At 37.0% G+C, this 27,145-nt stretch overlaps 2 protein-coding genes across 5 annotated transcripts in view; both read left to right on the forward strand.

The window, feature by feature from the left end:
- Positions 1-14,404, forward strand: part of pbx4 (pre-B-cell leukemia transcription factor 4) — a 90,904-nt gene extending 76,500 nt beyond the window's left edge. For 2 of the 4 annotated variants that reach the window (XM_061982041.2, XM_061982042.2), the window contains 6 exons: positions 3,054-3,244; positions 3,340-3,475; positions 3,571-3,727; positions 11,094-11,164; positions 11,685-11,771; positions 13,704-14,404. In XM_061982041.2, the coding sequence (XP_061838025.1) occupies positions 3,054-3,244; positions 3,340-3,475; positions 3,571-3,727; positions 11,094-11,164; positions 11,685-11,771; positions 13,704-13,793 (732 nt within the window). In that variant the 3' untranslated portion in view covers positions 13,794-14,404. The remainder of the gene's footprint in view (positions 1-3,053; positions 3,245-3,339; positions 3,476-3,570; positions 3,728-11,093; positions 11,165-11,684; positions 11,772-13,703) is intronic. The other 2 variants (XM_061982043.2, XM_072916018.1) reach the window with 1 other exon arrangement.
- Positions 14,405-23,474: 9,070 nt separating this feature from the next.
- brd4 (bromodomain containing 4) overlaps positions 23,475-27,145 on the forward strand; it is a 111,405-nt gene continuing 107,734 nt past the window's right edge. Inside the window, exon 1 of the mRNA XM_072916019.1 lies at positions 23,475-23,545. The gene's annotated coding sequence lies outside the window, so the exon portion shown is untranslated. The remainder of the gene's footprint in view (positions 23,546-27,145) is intronic.

The raw sequence follows: 27,145 nt of genomic DNA on the forward strand, positions 1-27,145 counted from the left end.
TGACACAGCTTTGCAACAGTTAAAATTCTAGTTTCAAGCATGTTTTACTCAATATAGGTCATAACATCTCAGCAACAAGCTGTAATATCTTACTGAGATCATTTCGGACCAAAACCCTTAAAACAAGTAAAACACTCTAACATACAATCTGCTTAGTGAGAAGAATTATCTTATCAGACAGAAAATAAGCAAATATCACCCTTATTTGAGATATTTAATCTTACTTAGATTTCAGTTTTTGCAGTGTACACCGTGTGGAGTATAATCACCTGTAACAAATAAACTGCATTTCTTAGTATCTTAAGTATCATTATCACTAGGGGACGAGGCTAAACATGTTACACACCAAGAGCAGGTATTTAAACCACACAAGAAATAAGTGCTTAGTAGACTTTAAGAAGTCAAGATGGAGCAGAAAGTGAGCAGCTATTAACAGGAAATTAACAAGTAGAGTCTAGAGAGAAGATAATATAACAACTGTCGTGCTCTGTTGGTGTGTCAGCGAGGACTAAACAGGCGGATCGTTCCATAAATCGGTGGTGTCTATAGGATAATATCAGTATGTGATTGATATTAGAGACTTATTTAGTTTTTGTTGACTGTGTCGCAAAGGAGAATAATGACCTAGTTTGAATATTGTGTTGAAATTGGTAAACTGTCAATAGCATTCACCGTAAATAAAGTGAAAAAGTTACAGCGAATACATTGATTGATTGATTGATTGAAACTTGTATTAGTAGATTGCACAGTACAGTACATATTCCGTACAGTTGACCACTAAATGGTAACACCCCAATAAGTTTTTCAACATGTTTAAGTCGGGGTCCACGTTAATCACTTCATGGTAATGTGATCGTTATTGGTATTAGCCAATTTCACTTGTGGATGATTGATATCAGACTGTCAATCATCCAATCATAGTGTCAGGCGTACATGTGTTACTTGCTATGTTTAGAATTCCTTAAATTCCTCCAAAACTTAGACTTACACTCAGATCACCTACTCAGTGGCCTAGTGGTTAGATTGTCCGCCCTGAGATCGGTAGGTTGTCAGTTCAAACCCCGGCCGAGTCATACCAAAAACTATAAAATTACCTCCTTCCCACTCAGCATTAAGGGTTGGAATTGGGGGTTAAAGGGGATGGGTCACACATATCTGCCAACTATTCCGGTTTTCCCGTAATTAGTACGGTTTTCATCAACCTATTCCGGGTTACGGTTGCAGTGATAAAAAATACGGTTTTTCATTAATTAAAAAAAAATAAAAAAAATTTAAGTTTTATTCACGAAATCGCGTAACAACAATGACAATCGACACTGCTTCCCGTAACTTCCTATCGAGCCATTCCGAATGCCATGCGCGAGGCTATTTATAGCACCGCTGCCAAGCACGAGGCACCAGTTGCCATTGTTTCCAAACGAGCGAACGATCATGAAATCAGCCGGAGAAAAATCGCAAACGAGTCTTAAACCGAAAAGAAAACTGCAGTCATTCCGTGAAGAATATTCAAAAGCCTATCCGGGAATAATTATCCGTTCCAAAAAGGGTGAAAACTACGCGAATTGCACCTTGTGCAGACAAGATTTTTCGATCGGACACGGAGGAATTAGCAAGGGAGTGCAATACGGCTTCCACAGGCGAAAACATTTACAAAATACTCGCGGAAGAAATAGACTCAAACGAAATTCCTTGGCAGAATTTGGTTTGCTTTGCTGCCGATAATGCTGCAGTGATGATGGGATCTAAAAAGGGTGTTGCAGCTTTCATTACAGAAATGTCTCCTTCGGTTTACATCGCCGGTAAGTACAGTTCGTAGCATAAAAAAACTCACAAAACATACAATTTTAAGTAAATCTTTTATTACATAAACAATAAATCAAATCAAAAATAATTTCTGTGTACAGTATATCTTTTTATTTGTGATAACGATAACATGTTCAAAACAAGTAACATATAACTATCATACTATTCTATTACTCTTTATTAATTTGAAAAATGTCGTCATGAAGTTTTATATTTATATTTATTTATATTTCTTTCATAAACCAAAATTTCGACCTGAAGTTTCTTGTTACAATAATGTCTGCAATATCAATAATGACATGTCTTATTTATATTGTGTAATTTGAACCAAATACTCTCAAAAATCTTATTCTTTCAAGTTGTTGAAAGTTTCAACATATATGATAGACTGATAGAAAAGTGATGGCTTTAGCAACATTTTAACCTGTCTGAATGCTAATAATCATTTTGCGTCGGGGGGCGAAGGAACCCCCCACCAGGACTTTGTCCTGGATCTACCCTGGACCCTGGCTACTAGGTTTTTCTGATTTCAAAAGTTGGCAGGTATGGTCACATGCAGAGGACACATTTCACCACACCTAGTGTGTGTGAGACAATAATTGGTACTTTAACTTTAACTTATTTAGACACACTTTATTGATCCACGAGGGAAATTGTTTGTTTGTTTGTTCCACACAGTAGCTCAGTTACAAAGGAAAGGATAATGCACACAAAGGCACAAAAAGAGTAAACTAAGTTCTAAAGTAGATAAAAAAAAAAGTACCATAGTAGCAATATAAAATATAACATATATGTAATATTTACATATTATATATACAATATATAAAATATACTGTTATATTATATTATTATTTAGTATATAACAAATCCCAATTACCATGTACAATATTACAGTATAAGTAACAGATGCAGCAAAAAAAGGGCAACATAAAATAAAGAGTAGATCCAGCAGAAAATATACATTATAAATAAAGAAAGGTAGCTAACATAGAAGCGGTCTGATAATAGACAAATAAAAAAAACCAACAGATATTCTATTTTCACCTGTGGGGTTGCAACATTTTCTGCTTTCCCAGCAATACTTCCTGAACACAAGCCGCCTAACCACTTAAAAAGAGTTAGAAAGCTGAGACCTTCTCTTCATATTTGCCAAAATGTCACCTGACAGCCACTATACTTGTTTTTTTTTTTTTTTTGTTTTTGTCTCTTAACAGTAGCTTTCAAGGCGTCTGTCTGTCTTCCCTCCGCAGGCATGCAGCGAGTTCACCAACCATGTAATGAACCTGCTGAGGGAGCAGTCTCGAACGCGACCCATCTCGCCCAAGGAGATCGAGCGCATGGTGGCCATCATCCACCGCAAGTTCAGCTCCATCCAAATGCAGCTTAAGCAGAGCACTTGCGAAGCAGTCATGATCTTGCGCTCACGCTTCCTCGACGCCAGGTCTGTCTGGCTGCTTTGTGCCAGAACGCCAGTTATTATATTCACACAATGCGCATTCCAATCATGGTGGTGATTATCTCCTCTCTCCATGTCAGACGTAAGAGGCGCAACTTCAATAAGCAAGCGACGGAGGTGCTCAACGAGTATTTCTACTCCCACCTGTCTAACCCTTACCCTAGTGAGGAGGCGAAGGAGGAGCTGGCCAAAAAGTGTGGGATCACAGTGTCTCAGGTAAATAAAACTGCTATAAGCAAAAAAAAAGTGCGTCTTTGGACCGTTGTCTAGTTTTATTTTTTTACCCATTAACATTATCAATGTGTTGCCAGGTCTCTAATTGGTTCGGCAACAAGAGAATACGTTACAAGAAGAACATTGGGAAGTTCCAGGAGGAAGCCAACCTCTACGCAGTCAAGACAGCAGTGGACGCCGCCAATGTGTCTGCGCAAGCTAGCCAGGCTAACTCTCCGGCGACACCCAACTCAGGTAGTAACATGCATTCCATCTGCACCGTTAGCTGATAATTAGTAATATATTGAATTTTGTTGTTTTTCCACTGTAGTTGTACACACATGCTTATTGTTTTCTTATGATTTCCCAATACACAGGATGCTAATTAATCTAATACAAAAAATATAACTCCAACTCACTCCCAGCTTTACAATACTTGGGATAGAAATTTACATAGCAATTGAGAATACCTACAGATGCAATGCTTATTCAATTTGTAAAAAAAATAATAATAATAGCATCAGTGTCAATAAAACAATAATATCAATAACCGTGATTAAAAACACCAAACAGCACCAAACAACATTCATTACAATAATACATACTTGCCAACCCTCCCGGATTTTCCGGGAGACTCCCGAAATTCAGCGCCTCTCCCGAAAACCTCCCGGGACAAATTATCTCCCGAAAATCTCCCGAAATTCAGGCGGACTCAGGTCCTCCACAATATAAAAAAGCGTACCTGCCCAATGACGTTATAACTGTAGAATGATGGAGGGCGAGTTCTTGGTTTCTTATGTGGGTTTATTGTTAGGCAGTTTCATTAACGTCCTCCCAGCGCGGCAACAACACACAACAACAGCAGTCACTTTTTTGTATACCGTAAAGCAGTTCGTCTGCCGTAAACAGCAATGTTGTGACACTCTTAAACAGGACAATACGGCCATCTAGTGCATTTGATGAAAGCACTTTTGTGCGTGCCACACAGCAATGCATCAGAGAGCATGGTTCGAAAAATAGTGACAGAGAATAGAACAAGGATGGACAATTCAACCCTTAACTCAACAATGAGTAGATGAGTGTTATGTGTGTATGTATGTGTAAATAAATGAACACTGAAATTCAAGTATATTGTATTATTACCGTATTTTTCGGAGTATAAGTCGCTCTGGAGTATAAGTCGCACCGGCCGAAAATGCATAATAAAGAAGGAAAAAAACGTATATAAGTCGCACTGGAGTATAAGTTGCATTTTTGGGGGAAATTTATTTGATAAAAGTCAACACCAAGAATAGACATTTGAAAGGCAATTTAAAATAAATAAAGAATAGTGAACAACAGGCTGAATAAGTGTACGTTATATGAGGCATAAATAACCAACTGGTATGTTAACGTAACATATTATGGTAAGAGTCATTCAAATAACTATAACATATAGAACATGCTATACGTTTACCAAACAATCTGTCACTCCTATTCGCTAAATCCCATGAAATCTTATACGTCTAGTCTCTTACGTGAATGAGCTAAATAATATTATTGAATATTTTACGGTAATGTGTTAATAATTTCACACATAAGTCGCTCCTGAGCATAAGTCGCACGAAAAAAAACTGCGACTTATAGTCCGAAAAATACGGTATTATCACTTATCATTTTTATTGCCATCAATTAAAAAAAAAAAAGAACAGCATGTTTTGGTTAATTGGAGACTATATTATCTATAGGTATGAATGTTAGTGTGAATGATTGATCGTTGTGTTCTGCGATTGGCTGGCGACCAGTCTAGGAAGTAGCCCTCCTCCTGCCCAAAGTCAGCGAGGATAGGCTCCAGCGTACCCCTGAGGATAATAAGCGCTGTAGAAAATGAATGAATGGATAACCATCGTAGTGGCTTACACTTGCATTGCATCTCAGAAACTTGACAACCACACTGAAGCCATAATTCACAACAAGACCAAAGAGTCCTATTAGTTCATTTAATAGTTGAAACAAATTCATATAATCTGTCCCATATTTCAACATATTACTCATTACCTAATCTATTTTTTTCACTGATATCACCTCCATAACTTTTGTCCACCAGTCATTATGAGTTGGACTAACAACCAGGGTATCCGCTGAGTCTTAAAAAGTCTTTAAAAAAAGTCTTAAATCCAATAATTTGAATTTAAGGCCTTAAAATGTCGAAAGTTCTCCTAAAATCTCAGAAAAGGTCTTAAATATGATTGCGATAGGTCTTAAAAATCTATCGATGTTACTTTTATTCATCATCATTCATCATTTCTTTTTATTCCTTTCATGAAAATGCATATATACAAGCCATATACAGTTGACACTTTCATTGTTTTTTTGTTTCTTATACATTTCCATGATCAGAAAGGAGCAGATGGAAGAATACTATTCTTATATTTATCTGCCCCCTGAAGCAGACACCATTCAATAAAAACCCAGCAACGATTTTAATGAAGAGGAGACCATTTATTTGCTTCACAAATTGAAAGAACAGAACATTTTGAAGTGCATTAATGGTAGAAAAAAAGAAACAGGAATTTATTTAAGAAAGTCTCTAGGGAAATGTATATGTCGACTTAATTCGGACTCCCGAACGAAATACGAATGAGGTGAAATAGTATGAAGCGGGTACATTAAGGCAAACCTCTTCACGCTGCATTTGTGCAAGCCAACTGATTCACTTTCCACACAACTGGCAAGATAGTCCAGAACAATAGCAACCTTCCTCTGGATATCAGTCGGTATTTTCCTTTGGATTTAAAACTCCTTCCATCAATCCACAAAGCCTTTTGGATGAACCTTAAGACATTCAAAAGTTTAATTTCCATGATTTTCGTTTGAAAATTCCTTCGAAAAAACTCCTCCGCCGGTCTTTTATTGCATCCGACCTGCATCCGCCCAGATGCATTCTTGGTAGTAGCGTCATGTGCGGAGCGCAATCCAAGATCATTTCTTGATGTTGTCTGCTATTTAACTTCAGCACAGCCATTGGAGACCTAATATTTGTAATATGTGGCAATATTACAGCGGACATCAGTTAAAAAAAGTTGTAAGGATCCGCAAATGGCTAGGGTGATGTCATAGGTCAACCAGAAAAGGAATTAATTTAACCACGCTAAAAGGAAATAGCGCCCCCTAGTAGGTACATGGCGTATGAACAATAATCGCATTAGAGAGAGCATGGACACTTGGACGTCACATGTAGGTGTGAAAATACAAAACAAATCTGACTAATTTAGTGAATGGAAACGTAGTGACTGCGTCTCTGAAAATGAACAGGAAGAAGCAAAAGTATTAAGTCCAGGCCCATCACGATTTTAATGAAGAGGAGACCGTTTATTTGCCTCACAAATTGAAAGAACAGAACATTTTGAAGTGCATTAATGGTAGAAAAAAAGAAACTTTTTTATTGAAAAAGGTCTCTAGGGAAATGTAGATGCCGACTTAATTCGGACTCCCGAACGAAATACGAATGAGATGAAATAGTGTGAAACCGGTATATTAAAGCAATTGATGATTAAAAATCTGATTATCTAATCAGATTTTAGTCATCAATACAATATGTTATCACCACATGCTTCACAATATATAGTATATTAGCAGGATACATTTAATCAACGTTCCCTCTAAGGTGCACGCCTGTGCAATTGCGCACTGCTCAAGCAACCTCTGCGCACGGCAAATCTATGCTACGCACAAAATCAAATCAAATAATAAGCGCATAACAATTTTCGACATACGGACACGACAGAGAAAACCGTTTTCGTCATCATTGTTCAAATATTGTAACGTCTGTCGAGACGCTTTGAGGACATGAATTCCATCCATCACTTTACTGAGCAAAACTCTTTATTGTCGCCAATAAACACATCACCAAAACATTAGTAAAAAAATATATATCTAGCAAAAATGGTCATTTTCTGCAGTACAAACCAGACCAAAAGCAACTTTGTTATATCAACAGCAGCCGCTCGCTCTTTCTCACTTGCGCCAACACATGCACATATGGCACTTAGCCAGTGATGCGTTTACAGCCACACAAAAAGTCGGACAACTCCAACACCACACATAAAGTGTCATTCCAGGTCGTTACACTATGATTTACCAATCAAATGTGTGCTTATTCTAGTGTCATTTATTAGGAATCTTAATTTATAAATATTAATCTTGAAATGCTGTTAGTATATTAAATAAATACTAATAAAAATATATTTTTTACAAACAGGAAGTTGCAGGAATGTACACATGATCCCCTGCTTACATCTCATTGTGCAACATGTGAATGTTTTAATGGCAACTAAATGCAATGTCTGAAAGGGGTACAAATTATTTCCAAAGCAGGACCTCCACCCAGACAAACAATACAAGTACACAGTTCATGAAAAACAATATTTTTTGTTATTGTCATTGTAAGTGGGCCTAAACACTTATATTAGGAAATAACCTCATGGAAATAACTGCTGTCATTTGATTATAACAATAAGAGAATGTTGTCTGTCTATCTGTGTTGGCCCTGCGATGAGGTGGGGACTTGTCCAGGGTGTACCCCGCCTTCCGCCCGAATGCAGCTGAGATAGGCTCCAGCCACCCCGAAAGGGACAAGCGGTAGAAAATGGATGGATGGATGGAGATTGAACTTGTTATTTAGTCATGTTTGGGACAGGTGTGCTGCTGTTGTAGCCACAGTGTGCACGTCTGATGTTGCTCACATGGGCTCCACTGAATGCTCAGGGACTTTTTGCGTTTGCTCACACACGTGAAAAATTAGAGGGAACATTGCATTCAATGTATCATTACATTCACATATACTGAAAATAATAAACCCGCTCATCATTTCATCAGATGTAGTTTGTATGAATAAATTACACCCTACAGCACACATGTCAAACTCAAAGCGCCACATCATTTTATGTGGCCTGTGAAAGTCTGGAAATAATGTGCGTCAACTCAGTACTTTATCTTTCTCACTAAACCAGGGTTCACCCTTAATGTAATTGCATGTGGCGTGCCGCCACAGCATTTTCATGACCGGCATACCCTGGAAAGGTTTTTTTTTTTTTACTTGAAAACTAATTAAATTAATATAATGTACTGTAGCCCACAAGAGAAATCACATTTTTAACTTTTATTACCAATATTACGAAACAAAAAACCCGCACAATTCCAACAGGTTTTACCTACTGTGCAAACACTTTCGTCTCCGCGCTTCCCGAGACACACAACACTTCCTCATTATCCGCCAATCACCTTTCAGGCAAGGACTCTGTTTGCAAATATGAGAAAAACTGACATCAAATCCAAGCCACACAAACATAAAACATTAACACCAGCTGGTCGTTAGATTATGAATTGATATATATAGCATATTATTTGCGCACTTTTGACAAGTGAAAACCTGACCACCGAAAAAAGGCTTTCATTACCGAAACCGGATGTAAACAAAACGCACGCCATTGTCTCGCGCAGGGGTCGGCAACCTTTACCAGTCAAAGAGCCATTTTGACCAGTTTCACAAATTATAGAAAACAATGGGAGCCGCAAATTTTTTTGATATTTTTAATGACATAACACTGCATCCAAAGCTTTTTTTTTGCTTTGTGCTATGTATAAACCAGGGGTCTCAGACACGCTGCCCACACCTTTATGTGGAATTTTAAAGCTGATGCGGCAGGCGGGTTTTAGATGAAGGCTCAGCGTCATGCGTGCCGTGATGGTTCAGCATAGAGCACCGACTACAGCCAGCGTGCCTGATCAGCCACATGTTGTATGAGGCTTCCGCTTGCTCACGTAGGTGACAGCAAGGCATACTTAGTCAACAACCACACAGCTCACACTGACGGGGGCGGTATTAAAAAAAACAACTTCAACACTCTTACTAATAATGCGCCACACTGTGAACCCACACCAAACAAGAATGACAAACAAATTTCGGGAGAACATCTGCACCGTAACACAGCATAAACACAACAGGACAAATACCCAGAATCCCATGCAGCCCTAACTCTTCCGGGATACACCCCGGCTCCGGAGCCGCGGGTTGCCGACCCCTGGTCTAGAGCGTTGTCTGCAATGTTGACGTCATTTTAATATATCCCAGATATACCCGAGGACAGCCATCTACAAAATTTGCAAATATTAAGAGGACAGTGGCGGCTTTTAAAGAGAAAAAGTCCCAACTGGTGCAAGTGTGACGTCACGCTCGCTGCCGCTCGCCTCTATAGTCAGGACATAAGTAGTCTTTAAACACGAGTACATTTTATAATAACACCGTTAAAATATGCTAGATTTGTTGCTAGTTGGTTTTAATAAAAAGTCTCTAGACACTTGAAAAAATCTCAACAAAGTACAATAAGCAGCAACAATTGAAAATATGGCAAAAGGATACAAATAAATGTTAATACTAATTAATAATAACAGATTTGCTTTTAAATGTATGTGTAGGAGCCTAAATGATGTTTAAGTTAATTTACATTTTATGGAAGGTGCTTTATGTTTATTCAGCCAAAAGAAAGTATTATTTGCATAATACGAAAATGTATATATTGCATGCTTAGAATAATTATAAGGTACACTTTATTTGTAATTATTACATTAGTCTGAATAATTTGATGACGTACTATTTTATACTGCTTTAATACAGTGAAGATTACGTAACTGTTTAATTGCATATATGGCGGAAGGATCTGTGTGGTAATATGGTTTGGACACAATGTATTATGGGTAATGGCAGTCAGGTATGGTGGAATCGAGCCACACAGTTTTTTGACCTACTCTTACTTTTTCTAACTCTTTCTTACTGTAACAAACTCGCTTCATTTTGCCATTCATTTGTTCCCACGTTTTGTATCGTTTACTAGTAAACTTAATCATTCAAAAACATAAAACAATAACGACGTGGGAACAAATGCCCATTACGTCGATCGTGAGCTTCCGGTCGATGTCAGTCGAAACCTAAAAATGAGCGATCATCAATCTTCACTAAGACGTCACTTTCGTCACATGATTGACATTCACGGCACCCGAGGGTCTTGTGAGATGAGATTAAGAAAAAATGACCGACAGGAAGGTGAGAAACACTTTTTATTTCAACAGACTCTCGCGCCGTACCTGCCGTCAAAACTCTTTAACAGTTCCTTTCTTCACAATAAAGGCGCTGCTTCATCCTGCCTGCGCTAACAAAATAAGAGTCTCAGAAAACTGCCGTGTTTACCGCCAATGTCTTTCTTGTAAAGTGTATAAAAGAGAGTGGAAGCTGAGCAAATAAGATGGCAAAAAGCAACCACTTCCATGTTGTATTGGACAGAAAGGAGGACTTTTTTTTTCTCCTCCATTTTGAAAATGTGGAAGTTATCATCACTACTGTCTGATTCCAATCAATGCACGTCATCATAATCAGGTAATACACCAACTTATATTCTTGTCTTCATGAAAGAAAGGAATGTTAAACATGCTTGTATTATCATTAAACACCTTTCATAAATACATCAATATAAATTATATATATGAATGAGGTAGATCCCCTCCACTTGGTCAATTGACAAAGTGTGGGCACCCGTGATGTAGATATATATATTGCCTTTGGGGTCATACAGTTTGTCTCACGCAGGCGATGCCTACCTTGGGCTCCGATTGCTCAACGGGGAGGGTATCAACATCGCACCCTCTCTACAGCCGCAGGTACGCGCGTTGAGGACAGCTGTGCCCGCTGACCTCCGTGGATAGCTCTCCTTTAGCGTAGCTCCTCTCGACCCCCTCAACCTCTTCTCAGACCCAGTCCTTTGACCCTGATGTGTTTCCCGACGAGATCCATACAAGGAGCTAGTAGAATAACGTCCCAACCTTTTAGTTGTGTGAGCATGTCTGCCGTAGGTGCGATAGATAAGCACTTCCTGTTGTAATGAATCCCTGTATATGTCCACACACACACCCTTTTCCTGTGTACAACAAACAGAACACAACTTGTCCCAGTGAGTCTTGTTCCATGCGTCATGTAAGTTATTATTACTGAGATGAAGCACAACCTTTCATGGTTGACTGATGGAGTTCTAAAGACACCAAAAAAAAAGTAGCTGCGACGCATTCAGTACAAGAATTTGGACACTCACTCCGCTATGTTGTTGTCTGGTTGTGGAGTTCTACATAATGACTTTGTTTAGTCATTGGAACTGACTGGTGTGTTTGTGTGTTGTGTTGACAGGTGGATACCCTGCACCGTGCTACACACCTGACGGGCGGCTATGAGGAGCTGTCAGGTAGTGGCCTCTACACCCCTCATCGCCTGGATGTGAGTAACTGTGTAGTCAGCATTACTACATAAGCAGTGGAACACCCAAAGTTCAACTGGACTTTTAGAAATGATGTGTTCCAGGGTGAAACTTTCACCATCATTATCGAGACTTCTTAACATTCTTCCCTATCATGAGAGTTACTGTTACCATTCGAATGTCAAAATAATAAGGGTGTAACGTAGGGCTCGGCGATATATCGCGGGTTTGTCTCTGTGCGATATACAAAATGACTATATCGTGATATCGAGTATACGTTCTCACGCAGTTGCTTTTAGCTGCGGGCATTACACTACAGCAGGGGTGCTCATTACGTCGATCGCGAGCTACCGGTCGATCTCGGAGGGTGTGTCAGTCGATCACCAGCCAGGCATTAAAAAAATAGTCCTAAAAATGAGCGATCATAAATCTTCACGATGACGTCACTTTCGTCACTTGATTGACATTCACGGCACCCGAGGGTCTTCTGAGATGATGCTGGCTGCTGCCAGCTCATTAAAATTACCGACTGGAAGGCGAGAAACACTTTATTTCAACAGACTCTGGCGCCGTACCTGTCGTCAAAATTCCAAAGACCGACTGCACAGTTGCGCTAACAAAATAAGAGTCTCAGAAAGCTGGCGTGCACGAGCTAGCAAGCTACGGAGTTTGCCGACAATGTATTTCTTGTAAAGTGTATACAAAGGAGTACGGAAGCTGGACAAATAAGATGCCAAAAACCAACCACTTTCATGTGGTATTGGACAGAAAGGAGGACTTTTTTTCTCCTCCATTCGAAAATGCGGACGTTATCAGCACCACTGTCCAATCAATGCAAGTCATCAGAATCAGGTAATGCACCATCTTATATTCTTGTCTTCATGAAAGAAAGGAATCTATATGTGTTAAACATGCTTGTATTATCTTTAAACACCTTTAACTTATTAACTATATGTGTTAAACATGCTTGTATTATCTTTAAACACCTTTAACTTATTAACTATATGTGTTAAACATGCTTGTATTATCTTTAAACACCTTTAACTTGTTAACAATATTAACTATATGTGTTAAACATGCTTGTATTATCTTTAAACACCTTTAACTTGTTAACAATATTAACTATATGTGTTAAACATGCTTGCATTATCTTTAAACACCTTTAACTTGTTAACAATATTAACTATATGTATTAAACATACTTGTATTATCATTAAACACCTTTTATTTTTTAACAATATTAACTATATGTGTTAAACATGCTTGCATTATCATTAAACACCTTTAACTTGTTAACAAAAACATATATTTCATAAATAAGTAAATATAAATTATATACAGTATATGAATGAGGTAGATCCCCACGACTTGATCAATTGAAAAGTAGCTCGCCTGCATAAAAAGTGTGAGCACCCCTGCACTACAGGCTCTTCTCACTCTTTCCTTCTCACAGACAGCAAGCGCACCTTCTTACACACGTCACATACTGTCACGTCATACGTCACATACGTCTACGCCCTCCCCGAGCAGAGAGGTAGCAGCATGGCTAACGTTAGCTGTGATGCTACCGGAGTGGTGCGAGCGCTAATACAAGAGAAAGAGGGTGCGAATCTGGTAACAAATGGAGGAATAATTAATTCCCAAGAAAAACAGTAGGGGGTCCATCGTCTGGCGGTGGTTTGGCTTCAAGTGGGAATATGTCGAACGTCTTTGTTTGTTTACTTACTACTAAAAGACAAGTTGTCTTGTATGTTCACTATTTTATTTAAGGACTTAACTGCAATAATAAACATATATTTCATGTACCCTAAGATCTTTTATTAAAATAAGGTCAATAATGCCATTTTTTTTGTGGTCCCCTTTATTTAGAAAAGTACGGAAATACACTTTGGTATGGGGACAACCCTAATTGGATGTCATAATGAACTCCCGCCCTCCTGTTTGTGTTTCAGGCTAACAGCTGGCAGGACACAACAACTCCCCCCTCCGTCACCTCCCCTCCCGGCGCTCCTGGCAGTGTCCACTCCGACAACTCCAACTGACTCCCCACTCTCTCCTCTAACCCCACCCAACCCCCACCTCCCACCGCGCCATTTTCCTCCTCCGTCTCCATGGGATCATTTCATCCACACACTGTGCTGGACCACAGGACGGTCTGACCCCGCCCCCCCGTCTATACGTGCACGTTGACCTCACACAGTGCTCTTCACCACCACCCCTGAGATTGTCATCCACACAAGCCCCCTTTGCTCCACTTGCTGTGTCAAGCACAAACGTTAGCATCCTCGCCATGAGAGGGGCACTCATGCTGTTGAAAGGACGGAGCTGGTAGGAAGAAAGAGGAGCGTGGATGGAACAATAAAAGCCCTTTTTTTTGTCGCCAACCACCAGAGGGCGCCGCTAACTTCTTTGCTTTCTGTCTGCTAGTTTCTTTAATTGTAGCCTATTTTTTTTTCTTTTTCTTTTAACGCTGTTTCACCAAGAATGCACCAGCCGCCACCAAAAAAAAAAAAATTAAATAAAATCCACCCGCTCCCAATAAAGCATCGAGAACGACGTCGGGAGCAAGGAGGGGAGGGGAGGGGTTAACAAAAACTGTCTTCCATGCATGTTAGGACTTCTAAGCGTGTTTTTTTTTTTTTTTTTTTTTTTTTTTCATAACCCTTTACCCAGTTTTTAGCTTCGTTTTTAATTAAAAAAAACTTAGGGAAAAAAAAGTTAAAAAGGTTCTCATTATGACAGTCAAGACCAAAAAAGAAAAAAAAAAAAAAAAAGAGGAGAAAGTGCACCGTGTTGTTGCTATGATACGTGCGTATCTCCGTGTGAGTCACGGGGAAGCACACCTTCTGTTGTACCAAAACCAAAAATACCACAGTCAGTAATGAAGATGATGGCGATGACGCCGCCGCCACCCTTTTGTGTGTCTTTGTCTCTGTACGGCGGTCTCGTGCCTCAATTATTTTTGTTTTATTTCTAGGGGCAGGGGGGGCTCGTTGCAGTAAGAACATACATCCTCACACATTTACTTTTATTATTGTTTTTTTTCCCCTACTTTCTTTTCTGTCCAATCAGGCGAGGGGCTTCTCTTTTTCCCTCCCCTGTTACCAAAAAAGAAAGACTACACTCTTTGGAACTATTTTTAGCTGTTTTTTAAAATAAAGTTGTGATCATGTTAGGTTGTCGCCTTACGATGGAAAAACAAACAAAAAAAAGACGTCCTTAAAAGCATAATTCTCCTGACTTTTTGTTACTAACGGCGGTTCATGCGAGTGTATTTTAGGAAACACCAAAATTGTCATCAAGCCCCGCCCCCTTCTTTTTTTCCACCCCGCCCCTACCTGTTGTTATGGATGTCACTGTACAGTTTGTGTAATGTTTCACTATTTCTTTTATAATGCTCGCTTAAAGATGCTCGTTTTTATTTGGTCTTTTTGTCCCCCTAACCCTCCCTGACACACACTCACGGGACTCTATATAACTCTGTATCCAATTTTCATTATTATTATTATTATTATTATTATTATTATTCATTAGGTTGTTTTTGTTGTCGTTTCATAACCAGGTGGAAATGTGGGGTTTGCCGCTTTGTCACTCGCTGCTGTGGAAACGGTCTTTATTTTGTAACGGGTGGAAATGTAACAATGTAATGGTTCCCCAAAGGGTTTGAAATGAAGCTTGTGTTCAGTGTGAAGGTGCATGTATGCTTTCATGTGATGAAACCACGTCCACAGCAGCCAAATGTACGGAGCCCCTAAAGGGACATGGGGGCGGAAATGTTTATTATTATTATTATTTTTATTTTTTTTATACATGTATCACGTGCGCGCGAGAAACTTTTTATAGTTATAAAAAAAATTAAAAAAAATTGTAATTTTTTTATTTTTATTTTAGACATGTATCTCGTGCGCACGAGAAACTATCTCCTGCGCAGGAGATACATGTCTAAAAAAATAAAATAAAAAAGTTTAAATGTTTTTTTTTTTTTTAAATAAAGTTTTATTTAAAAAAATTAAAAATATATATATATATTTTTTTTAATTTTAGACATGTATCTCGTGCACACGAGAAACTATCTCGTGCGCACGAGATACATGTCTTAAAAAAAATTTTTTTTAAATGTTTTATTTTTTTTAGACATGTATCTTGTGCGCATGAGAAACTGTCTCCTGCGCAGGAGATACATGTCTAAAAAAATAATTTTTTAAAAATGTTTTATTTTTTTTTAAATAAAGTTTTATTTAAAAAAAAAAAATCTTTTTTTTTTAAATTTTAGACATGTATCTCGTGCGCACGAGATACATGTCTAAAAAAAAATGTTTTTTTAAATAAAGTTTTATTTAAAAAAAAATAAAAATTTTAATTTTTTTTAATTTTAGACATGTATCTCGTGCGCACGAGAAACTATCTCGTGCGCACGAGATACATGTCTAAAAAAAAATTATTATTTTTTAAATGTTTTATTTTTTTTAGACATGTATCTCGTGCGCATGAGAAACTGTCTCATGTCTAAAAAAAATTTAAACAATTTTTTTTTAATGTTTTATTTTTTTTTAAATAGTTTTATTTTAAAAAAAATAATAAAAAATTGTCTTTTTTTATTTTAGACATGTATCTCGTGCGCAGGAGATACATGTCTAAAAAAAAATTTTTTTTTTTTAATGTTTTATTTTTTTTAAAATAAAGTTTTATTTAAAAAAAAAAATCTTTTTTTTTAAATGTTAGACATGTATCTCGTGCGCACGAGATACATGTCTAAAAAAAATGTTTTTTTAAATAAAGTTTTATTTTAAAAAAATATATATTTTTTTAAATTTTAGACATGTATCTCGTGCGCACGAGATACATGTCTAAAAAAAAATATTTTTTAACTGTTTTATTTTTTTTAGACATGTATCTCGTGCGCATGAGAAACTCTCATGTCTAAAAAAAATTTAAACAATTTTTTTTTTTAATGTTTTATTTTTTTTTAAATAGTTTTATTTTTTAAAAAATAATAAAAAATTGTCATTTTTATTTTTATTTTAGACATGTATCTCATGCGCACGAGATACATGTCTAAAAAAAATGTTTTGTTTTCTTAATGTTTTTTTAATGTTTAAAATGTTTTTTTTTTTTTGTTTTTTTTTTTGTTTTTTATAACTTTATAAAAAGTTTCTCTTGCGCACGAGATACATGTCTTAAAAAAAATAAAAATAAAATAAAATATTTCCCCCATGTCCCTTTAGGGGCTCCGTACAAATGACTCATAAGCCCTTTTTTTTTTGTTTTGTTTTTTTGGATTTATGATAATTTCCTTCTTCTTGGTATATTTGTATCTCCTCTCTTTCCCTTGTATTTACCCCTCTCTCTACCTCTGTCTTTCCATCTCTGTTGTGTATATAAGCCCCGATCTTCCCCCGCTCCCCACTGTTTTCAGACCTGTGCGTCTGTACGAACTCCTTTTATACCTCAACTTTAGAATTGTTCTAGAAAGAAAGAGTAAAAACAAAAAGGAAGAATGACAAATTGTAGTGTTCTTATTAGAAACTTAATAAAAAAAAAACAATTTAGTGTGATTTATTTTTTTTCTTCTTCTTCTTCCAGTATTTTGATTTCAGACTTTAGGAGTGTTTCATTTTATAAGTTGTCACAAAAATGCTCTTGTGATAGTCAAATGTAATAAAAAGGAGAGATTGCACCATTTTCTGATTCGTGTCAGTCTTACAACACTTTCAGCGTCACCTAAACTACATTTAGGCCTTTTGTCTTGCAAAAAAAATGGTAAAACAGACTTGTGACGTCCCTCAATTTGCTTTGAAAAAGGCCAAAAGTTTGGACACACCTTCTAATTCAATGCATTTTCTTTATTTTCACGACTATTTACATTGTAGACTGTCACTGAAGGCATCAAAACTATGACAGAGTTAAGTACTTTACTAAAAAAGGTGAACAAACATGTTTCATATTCCAGTTTCTTCAAAATAGCCACCCTTTGCTTTGATCACTTTTTCGCGCACTCTGCATTCTTTCGATGACCTTCAAGCACACCCGTAAAGTGAAAATAATAATAATAATAGATTTTATTTGTATAAAGCACTTTACGTTGAGTAAACAACCTCAAAGTGCTACAGTGTATTAAAAAAATTAAAATAAAAAGACTATAAAAAATAAAAACAGCCAAATAGCTAAAACTAGTATGCATATATCTAAAAAAAAAAAAAGAAGAAAAAAAAGGCTTTTTAAACCTTTTTAAAAAGCATCCACAGTCTGTGGTGCACTCAGGTGGTCAGGGAGAGCGTTCCACAGACCGGGCTTTCTGTAGTTCTTTGAGGTAGAGGGGGGGCATTTCCATAGAGGCACTGGTGGGTTAGTAGGGAGACTTTGTATTCAATCCTGAGTGGAACAGGAAGCCAGTGAAGGGATTTGAGAGTTGGTGTGATATGGTCATATTTCCACACTCTCATCAGGATCCTAGCAGCACTATTCTGTATGTATTGCAGCTTCTGGATGTTCTTGCTGGGGATCCCGACAAGAAGTGCGTTGCAGTAGTCTAGCCTAACCATTTCTCTCTCTTGAAGCTCATGGAGAGAATGCCAAGAGTGTGCGAAAAAGTAATCCGAGCAAAGGGTGGCTATTGAAGTGAATTAATCAACTCCTATTGTGTTTTGCATATGGTGAATGTTCATATTCATCTTGGAGAAAGCAAACCACCGAGTTTAAGTAAATAGTGGTATTTCAGTTTGAGCACATAATAAGATAAGGCCCCTTAGTTTGACAGGTGGATTGGATCACGTAGGAAAGAGACCCTAATTGGGACTTCGGAATCCAAAAGTGATAGCCCTATCCTTGAGAAGAGACTACCTTCTGCCCGGGAGAGGGTGACAAGCCAAGAAATACACGTCACTATTTTGAAGAAACTAGAATATAAAACATGTTTTCAGTTATTTCACCTTTTTTTTGTTTTGTTAAGTACATAACTCCACATGTGTTCATTCATAGTTTTGATGTGACAATCTACAATGTAAATAGTCATGAAAATAAAGAAAAAAAACATTAAATGAGAAGATGTGTCCAAACGTTTGGCCTGTACTGTACATACTTTTTAAAATGTATTTTCCTACTCACCAACTTGTATCAGCACAACTAAAGCGAAAATGACAACAACCTACGTTATGATGAAGGAATACACATGGTGCCCCAAACTTTTTCAGTTGGGTTAAAACAATTTGGCCTGGGGACTAACAGTATATATATATATGTATATATATATATATATATATATATATTATACATATATATATTATACTTATAAATATAAATATATATATATATATATATATATATATATATATATATGTGTAAATGTATGTGTATATATATATATATTTATGTATGTATGTTTATATATATATATATATATATATACTGTATGTATATATGTATGTGTATATATATATATATATATACTGTATATATTTATGTATGTATGTTTATATATATATATGTATATATACTGTATGTATATATATATATGTATGTGTATATATACTGTATATATTTATGTATGTATGTTTATATATATATATATGTATATATATGTGTGTATATATACACATATACATATATATATGTATATATATATATATATATGTGTATATATATATATATATATACATACATATATATGTATATATAAATGTGTATATATGTGTGTATGTATGTATACATATATGTATGTATATATGTATGTATATGTATGTATGTATATATGTATGTATGTATGTATATATATATGTATGTATGTATATATGTATATATATATATGTCTGTATATATATATGTATGTATATATATACATGTATATATATGTATGTGTTTATATATGTATATGTGTATGTATATGTATGTATACATATATGTATATATACTGTATATACATATATATATATATATGTACGTATGTATATATATAAGTATGTATGTATATATATATATATATACATATATATATATACACTAATATATATATATATATATATATATATATATATATATATATATATACTCCTCGCGCACTAATTGACTGAAAAAGCGAGCACTTTGCCAATGATGTCATGTTATCGATGGGAAAATGTATTTTTGGACAATATGATTTGCCTGAGCGGCTAGGAGACACCGAGACCAACAAGCAGTAGAAAATGGATTAGAAAGGACAGATTTAAAAAAAATATATATATATATATATATATATATATATTTTTTTTTTTTTTTTTTTTTTAATTTTTAAATAGGGACTTCCTGCGGGCCGGATTTTGGACACTGGCGGGCTGGATCCAGCACGCGGTCCGTAGCTTGGAGACCAATACAGTATTCCATTAAAAAAAAATTGTATTCATCATAAAATAACTGCAAATTTGACATGTCGAGCCGCTGGAAAGCATCAGCACAAAGAAACCACCGTTTAAACTTCATCAGCGTCCTTAAACTGAACTTTCTAAATACAACAACACTGGACGCCTTTCAAGATGGCTGCCTGAGACGTCCACAGAAACAAGAGAAAACTTGTTGGGTTTTTTTACATTGAAGAGTCATTACTGTTTCACTCTAGTCCATTATGTTCCCAGCCATGAAGAGTTGAGTTAGAGCAGGAAAGTTGCTCACTTCTACTTTATTATCAACTTCCGTTTCAGTTCCAACCCAAACTAGCTCACTCACACTAGCCCGTCACTTCCTGTCCGGTGTGTCTCTTTCTAAACCTTCCCCCCTGCAACATGTATTCAAATGCTGGGAGTAACAATCATTTTGTAACAAATACCTGTGATCATTTGCAACTTTTACGTATAAAATATGCATCGTGTAAGTTATTAGCTAGGTTTCCGTAACACTTAATACGTTTGTAATTTACTGCTTTTTCGTGGCTGTGGGAGGAACTACACAGATGTGTACGTATTTTGAAAGACAAAAACGGAAGTAAATGCACTGCAGAACGGAATATTTTTACTTTTTTTTTTTTTTTTTACTTTTTTTTTTTGAGAAATAATAATCAATTCAAAGTAAATACAAAAAACAGTAGAAAAACAGCGCCAGGGTTTTTCAAATTCAAAGTAACTAAAATAGAATGTTTTTACATTTGTCTTATTTATAAAAAACAAAACAAACAAAAAAAATGTACGTTTCAACTGTATATGGCTTGTATATATGCATTTTCATGAAAGGAATAATAAGAAATGATGATGAAATGAAGCCAGAATTCGTAACGCGCTAGTTTGGAGAATTAGCATTCCAGCGCATAATGTGGAATTGTTGAATAAATTAAATAAAAATGTAACCGAGCGTTCTGGGTTCGCATATTCCATGTACTGATACAATATAATAATAAAATAATAAATGGGAGTCATGAGAGCAGGTCCGGTCTCCACCACTTCTTTAATGTCATCTCCACACTCATAGACCTCTTACGTCACAGCCCTACGGCAACTCTGGAGGGATAAAACTCCTTCTCCTTACCTAACACTCCGGTAACTTGGGACACCCTGAACTGTTTGTTACAAAAACATAACATTGAAAACTACATTGAATTAAAATGTAATTTAATGTATTATTATTTGATTTGTGTTATTATATCAACAACAGTATATTGTTTTCAAACGTGCTAATACTGCAGTAATAACCGTCTTTCGTATTTTTATTTTCAATTTCATGTAATATAATGTTGGCCACTAGAGGGCGGCAGCGCCATTCGACCTCACTGAACAGACTAGCGCAGTAGCACCGTGTTTATGTTTCTATTGCAATTATGTGCATATGTCAAATATCTTTCTGATGACGATCAGGAGACAATTATGGTAATGGTTCAGACCACAGTAAGTTCACGTCCTTTTTTGTATTTGGCAAAGTAAAAAAAAAAAAAAAAATGCAATAGTTAATTGAATATCTGACTAGCTTATTAAGGAATGACAAGAAAACGCCAAAAGGGACAGAAGCATATTTTTTTAAATTTTTAATATCAAATCTTCTCATGTCTAATTATACCAGACACTGTTGCATTCCATAATAGAATAGAATAGAAAGCACTTTATTGATCACTTGGGGACATTCAGCACCACAGTTCGCTCACAATAGACAATAAACACTGAGGTATTTTATAATACTTTATATATATATTTATATTCATTCATTTTTTATTTATCTCCTTCATTGATGTGCATCTTTGATCGATAGACAATTATACCTCAATTATTCATTTACACACCAATGCCTGAGAAGGTGCAGGATGAAGAAAAATCTTATATTTTCCTGCCCCCCTTCAACATAATACGTCACACTTGCCAACCTTGAGACCTCCGATTTCGGGAGGTGGGGCGTGGTCGGAGGTGGGGCAGGGCGTGGTTAAGGGCGTGATTAAGAGGGGAGGAGTATATTGACAGCTAGAATTCACCAAGTCAAGTATTTCATATATATATATATATATATATATATGTCTACATCCTGAAAATATGCAAACAAAACTGTGTTTAGATAATTGATACTTCAAACTTGCATAAATAAATATTAAGGAATATAACATAACTTGGCTTCTGAGAGCTTCAAAATGTAATGAATAAAATGCTAAAGTTGTTGATAAACAAGCAATTATTTTAATAATTAAATATGGTCATTTTAAATGAATTATTATGATAATTTAAAATTAATTATTTCAAATATGTTTATTTGAATGTATAATTATATGGCTGGATGTAATAAGGAGTCAGAAAAAACACAAATAAAAATACAATTAATTTTGATGTTTTTAGCAAAATATAGTAAAAATGTATTTCGTTTTTTTTTTTAAATTAATAAATATATATTTATTTTTAGGTAACATAAACATAATAATACAATTTCTATCTAGTCTGGATGATTTAATTATTGTCACCCTGTTGTCCTCCCGTCGTGAAAAAAGGCTGTCCTCACTCAGGTCCGCATGGAGCTGGAGAGGGCGTGGCCTCCAGCTCCGGCTGAAAATCGGGAGATTTTCGGGAGAATATTTGTCCCGGGAGGTTTTCGGGAGAGGCGCTGAATTTCGGGAGTCTCCCGGAAAATTCGGGAGGGTTGGCAAGTATGTAATACGTAGTCTTACTTAATGATATCATATAAACCAACAATTACATCCAAATATAATGAAAACAAACAAAAAAACACAACAAGTGCAAAAAGTACAAACCGAACAAAAAAAAAAGTAATATACACCCCACGGGATGAAATAAAACAAATACAAAACCAGGCAAAAAATAAGTAAAATAATAAATATAAAGCAAAAATGTAAACACTTATGGCTGTCCATATGATCTTATTGTTCTGTCTTTATATATTTTTTTCAATTGGAATATATTTTTACAATCTCATTGTATATATATATATATATATATTATATTTATAATATTGTATCATTTCATAATGTTGCTCCACATATTAACATGCAACGGGTATGGATATGAATGTTTTTATTTCCTTGAGGTCATATTTCTCCTTTCACCTCAGTTACCCTCTAAATGTGTATTATTATTTTTGCTATTATATTTCAATCTGAATGGCGACAAAATTAATTAAACAGCAAATCTAATAAAAAAAAAATGTCCACAGATATTTAAAATATATATATTTATCTTCTGTTTTGGTTTTTGGTCAAGTCGCCGGGGGGGGGGGGGGACGGCGCCTTACGTCACATTACGTCGCCGACGTAAGGACACTGCGTGTGACGTCACCGACAGGGAGAGGCGTTCACGATTCTCGGAGAGAAAGAACCCCGCGCGCCCTGGCAACCTGATAAAACCAGGTAAACGCCATTGTTTCCCAACTCTTCTTCTCTCGCTTTGTGTTGTTGTCGCGTACGGCTGCGTTGCGAGAAGTGTGAAGTCACAGCGGCAAAACAAAGCCCTTTTAACGGCCTCGCTTGGGAACGTTTGGCTCGGCACGGCGGGCCTGCTCTCGAGCTAGCTAGCTAGCGTGCTAAAAAGCTAGCTGGCAGTTTGGTCTCCATACAAAAAGACACAATAACCGCACATGAGTGGCGTCTAGCTGACATATTGCTCACATTCTCCGCTCCCATTACGCCTTTAATAGCACGGCCGTGGCTCGTCGGACCGCCGTGTTCCGCGGCTATGGCTCGTCGTTGTGTGGAGTCTGATGCTGATGGCGCACACTCACTTTGAGGCAAATCACTGCATTAAGGGGCTTAACAGTTGTGCGTTATGCCAACACAACGCCTTTTAAGTGCGTGTTGGCCCTTTTTGTGCTTAACACTAAGCCGGCTAAGGTTATCCAGGCTAAATCCCACCTAACCTTATCCGTGTCCACACACAATGGTCGTTTTAGCACCCCCCTCCGACCTAATACGCATGCGCGGGAAATGCGCACGTCATAGTCACCTCCAGTGTTGCTTTGTGTGCAAGTTCTTCAATTAAATGTAACTTATCTGAACAATATCCAGTGTTGTGGTGTTTCAATTGACTGGAATCCAGTGTGCTGTGGGGCTCTATTGTAGTGAATCATAAATTAATCACATCTTTATTAGACACGTAAACAATGTGATAAAGAACATTTGACATCAATCAAACTAGGGATCTAGATATCTGGTCAGGACTCTCCTCAATCTTTTGCCTTCACCTTCATTGTCCATTCCTTTTTGGTGACTTTATATACTGTATTTTCCGCACCATAAGGCGCCCTGGGTTATAAGCCGCGCCTTCAATGAACGGCATATTTCAAAACTTTGTTCACCTATAAGCCGCCCCGTGTTGTAAGCCGCGCCTACGCTGCGCTAAAGGGAATGTCAAAAAAACAGTCAGATAGGTCAGTCAAACTTTAATAATATATTACAAACCAGCGTTCTAACAACTCTGTTCACCCCCAAAATGTAATGTGCAAATGTGCAATCACAAAAATAGTAACACTCAAATTAGTGCAGAGCAATAGCAACATCAATAACTCAACGTTGCTCGAACGTTAATGTCACACAACACACAAAATAAACATTTAAAGCTCACTTTCTGAAATTATTCCTCATCCATAAATCCCTCGAATTTTTCTTCAGTGTCTAAATTAACAAGTTGGGCGAATACGGCATCCAAAATGGCCGGCTCCGTCTCGTCGAAGTCATCAGAGTCAATGTTGCTACTGTTGTCCAGCAGTTCCGTGAATGCTGCCTTCCGGAAAGTTCGGACCACAGTTGAGACCGATAAATCCGCCCAGGCATTTACAATCCACTGGCAGATGTTGGCGTATGTCGTCCGGCGCTGTCTCCCTGTCTTAGTGGCGCAGGTCATCTTGTTGCTTCCTCTACCTACGCACCATTTATGTTCAATTCTCTTGCTGCTGCTCTATTTCCGTGTTCTACTGCGTGACTTATTGCCTTGAGTTTGAATTCTGCGTTGTACGCGTGTCTCTTAATAGGAGCCATTTTGTGGTCTTTACAGATGTAAACACACAAATGAAATGAAACGTAATATCCGCGCGCTTCTTCTTCTACGGGGGCGGGTGGTTGCTTACAGTAGAAGAAGAAGCGCTTCCTGTTCTATGGGGGCGGGTGCTTACCTTGGCGGTTGCTTGCGTAGAAGAAGAAGCACTTCCTCTTCTACGGGCAAAAAAGATGGCGGCTGTTTACCGTAGTTGCGAGACCGAAACTTTATGAAAATGAATCTTAATATTAATCCATATATAAAGCGCACCGGGTTAAAAGCCGCACTGTCAGCTTTTGAGTAAATTTGTGGTTTTTAGGTGCGGCTAATAGTGCGGAAAATACGGTACTCTGGACCGCCTCTCCCTGTCGGTACCCCCTGGTACCTCAGCACCTCCAAAACCCTCAAATCTAGACTCCAAACATCCCAGAACAAGCTAGTCAGATTACTTCTCGACCTCCACCCCAGATCACACCTCACTCCTACTAGGGATGTCCCGATCCAGGTTTTTGCACTTCCGATCCGATACCGATATTGTTTTTGCATTTCCGATCCGATACCGATACTGACCTATCCGAGCATGTATTAAAGTTTAAAGTTATTTAGCCTACTTAGTTGTCAGAATCATGTTGAAAAGGGTTTTAGTACTCTTGATAACAACTAGCCAGCTGAATTAGGGGAGTTTGAATAATACACAATGGTTGGTAACAAGAAACTGACCTGTTTATTCAAGGATAAACACAAAATAGACAAAATTATACACGACAAACAGAAATGGCATCATTGAAACTAGGGCTGGGCGATATGGCCTTTTTTTAATATTGCGATATTTTAAGGCCATATTGCGATACACGATATATATCTCGATATTTTGCCTTAGCCTTGAATGAACACTTGATGCATATAATCACAGCAGTATGATGATTCTATGTGTTTTGATTGATTGATTGAGACTTTTATTAGTAGGTTGCACAGTGAAGTACATATTCCGTACAATTGACCACTAAATGGTAACACCCCAATAAGTTTTTCAACTTGTTTAAGTTGGGGTCCACTTAAATTGATTCATGATACAGATATATACTATCAGATATATACTATCATCATAATACAGTCATCACACAAGATAATCACATTGAATTATTTACATTATTTATAATCCAGGGTGTGGAGGGGGGCGTTGGATGTAAGTGTCAAAAAGTCAGCCAAAAGAGTTTGATATGAGAATAAATCTAAAGTTAAAATATAGGGTAGAAATGCATCAATTTGCAGGAAATGTAGTCTTGATTTTCAAAATGTTCTTTCAAGGCTTGCATGTCTACATTAAAACATTCTTCTTCATACTGCATTAATATATGCTACTTTTAAACTTTCATGCAGAGAAGGAAATCACAACTAAAAAAATCACTAATTTTTTCATACGGTGTTGATGTGGAAATTTTTGCCTCGCATTTTGATGGTGTGGACGTGTGGCACCGAATGGAGATAAGCGTCTCGACAGACGTCGCAATATTTGAACAATGATGACGAAAACTGTTTTCTCTGTCGTGTCCGTGTGTCGAAAATTGTTATGCGCTTATTTTTTTATTAGATTTTGTGCGTGGCATAGATTTGCTATGCGCAGAGGACGCTTAAACAGTGCGCAATTGCACAGGCAAGCACCTTAGAGGGAGCGTTGCTCGCACGGCTGCGCTAGCATCACAGCTAACGTTAGCCATGCTGCTACCTCTCTGCTCGGGGAGGACGTATACGTATGTGACGTATGACGTGACAGTATGTGACGTGTGTAAGAAGGTGCGCTCGCTGTCTGTGAGAGGGAGACACAGGAAAGAGTGAGAAGAGCCTGTCGTGTAATGCCAGCAGCTAAAAGCAACTGCGTGAGAATCCACAGACCTCAGACCTGTGGATGTGTTGAAGGTGTGCTGGAAAATGCGGAACGGAAATTACGGAGCAGCAGAAAAGTAAAATGTATTATTTAA

This window comes from Nerophis lumbriciformis, linkage group LG24 (genome assembly GCF_033978685.3).
Source record: "Nerophis lumbriciformis linkage group LG24, RoL_Nlum_v2.1, whole genome shotgun sequence".
NCBI classification, from domain to species: Eukaryota; Metazoa; Chordata; class Actinopteri; order Syngnathiformes; family Syngnathidae; genus Nerophis; species Nerophis lumbriciformis.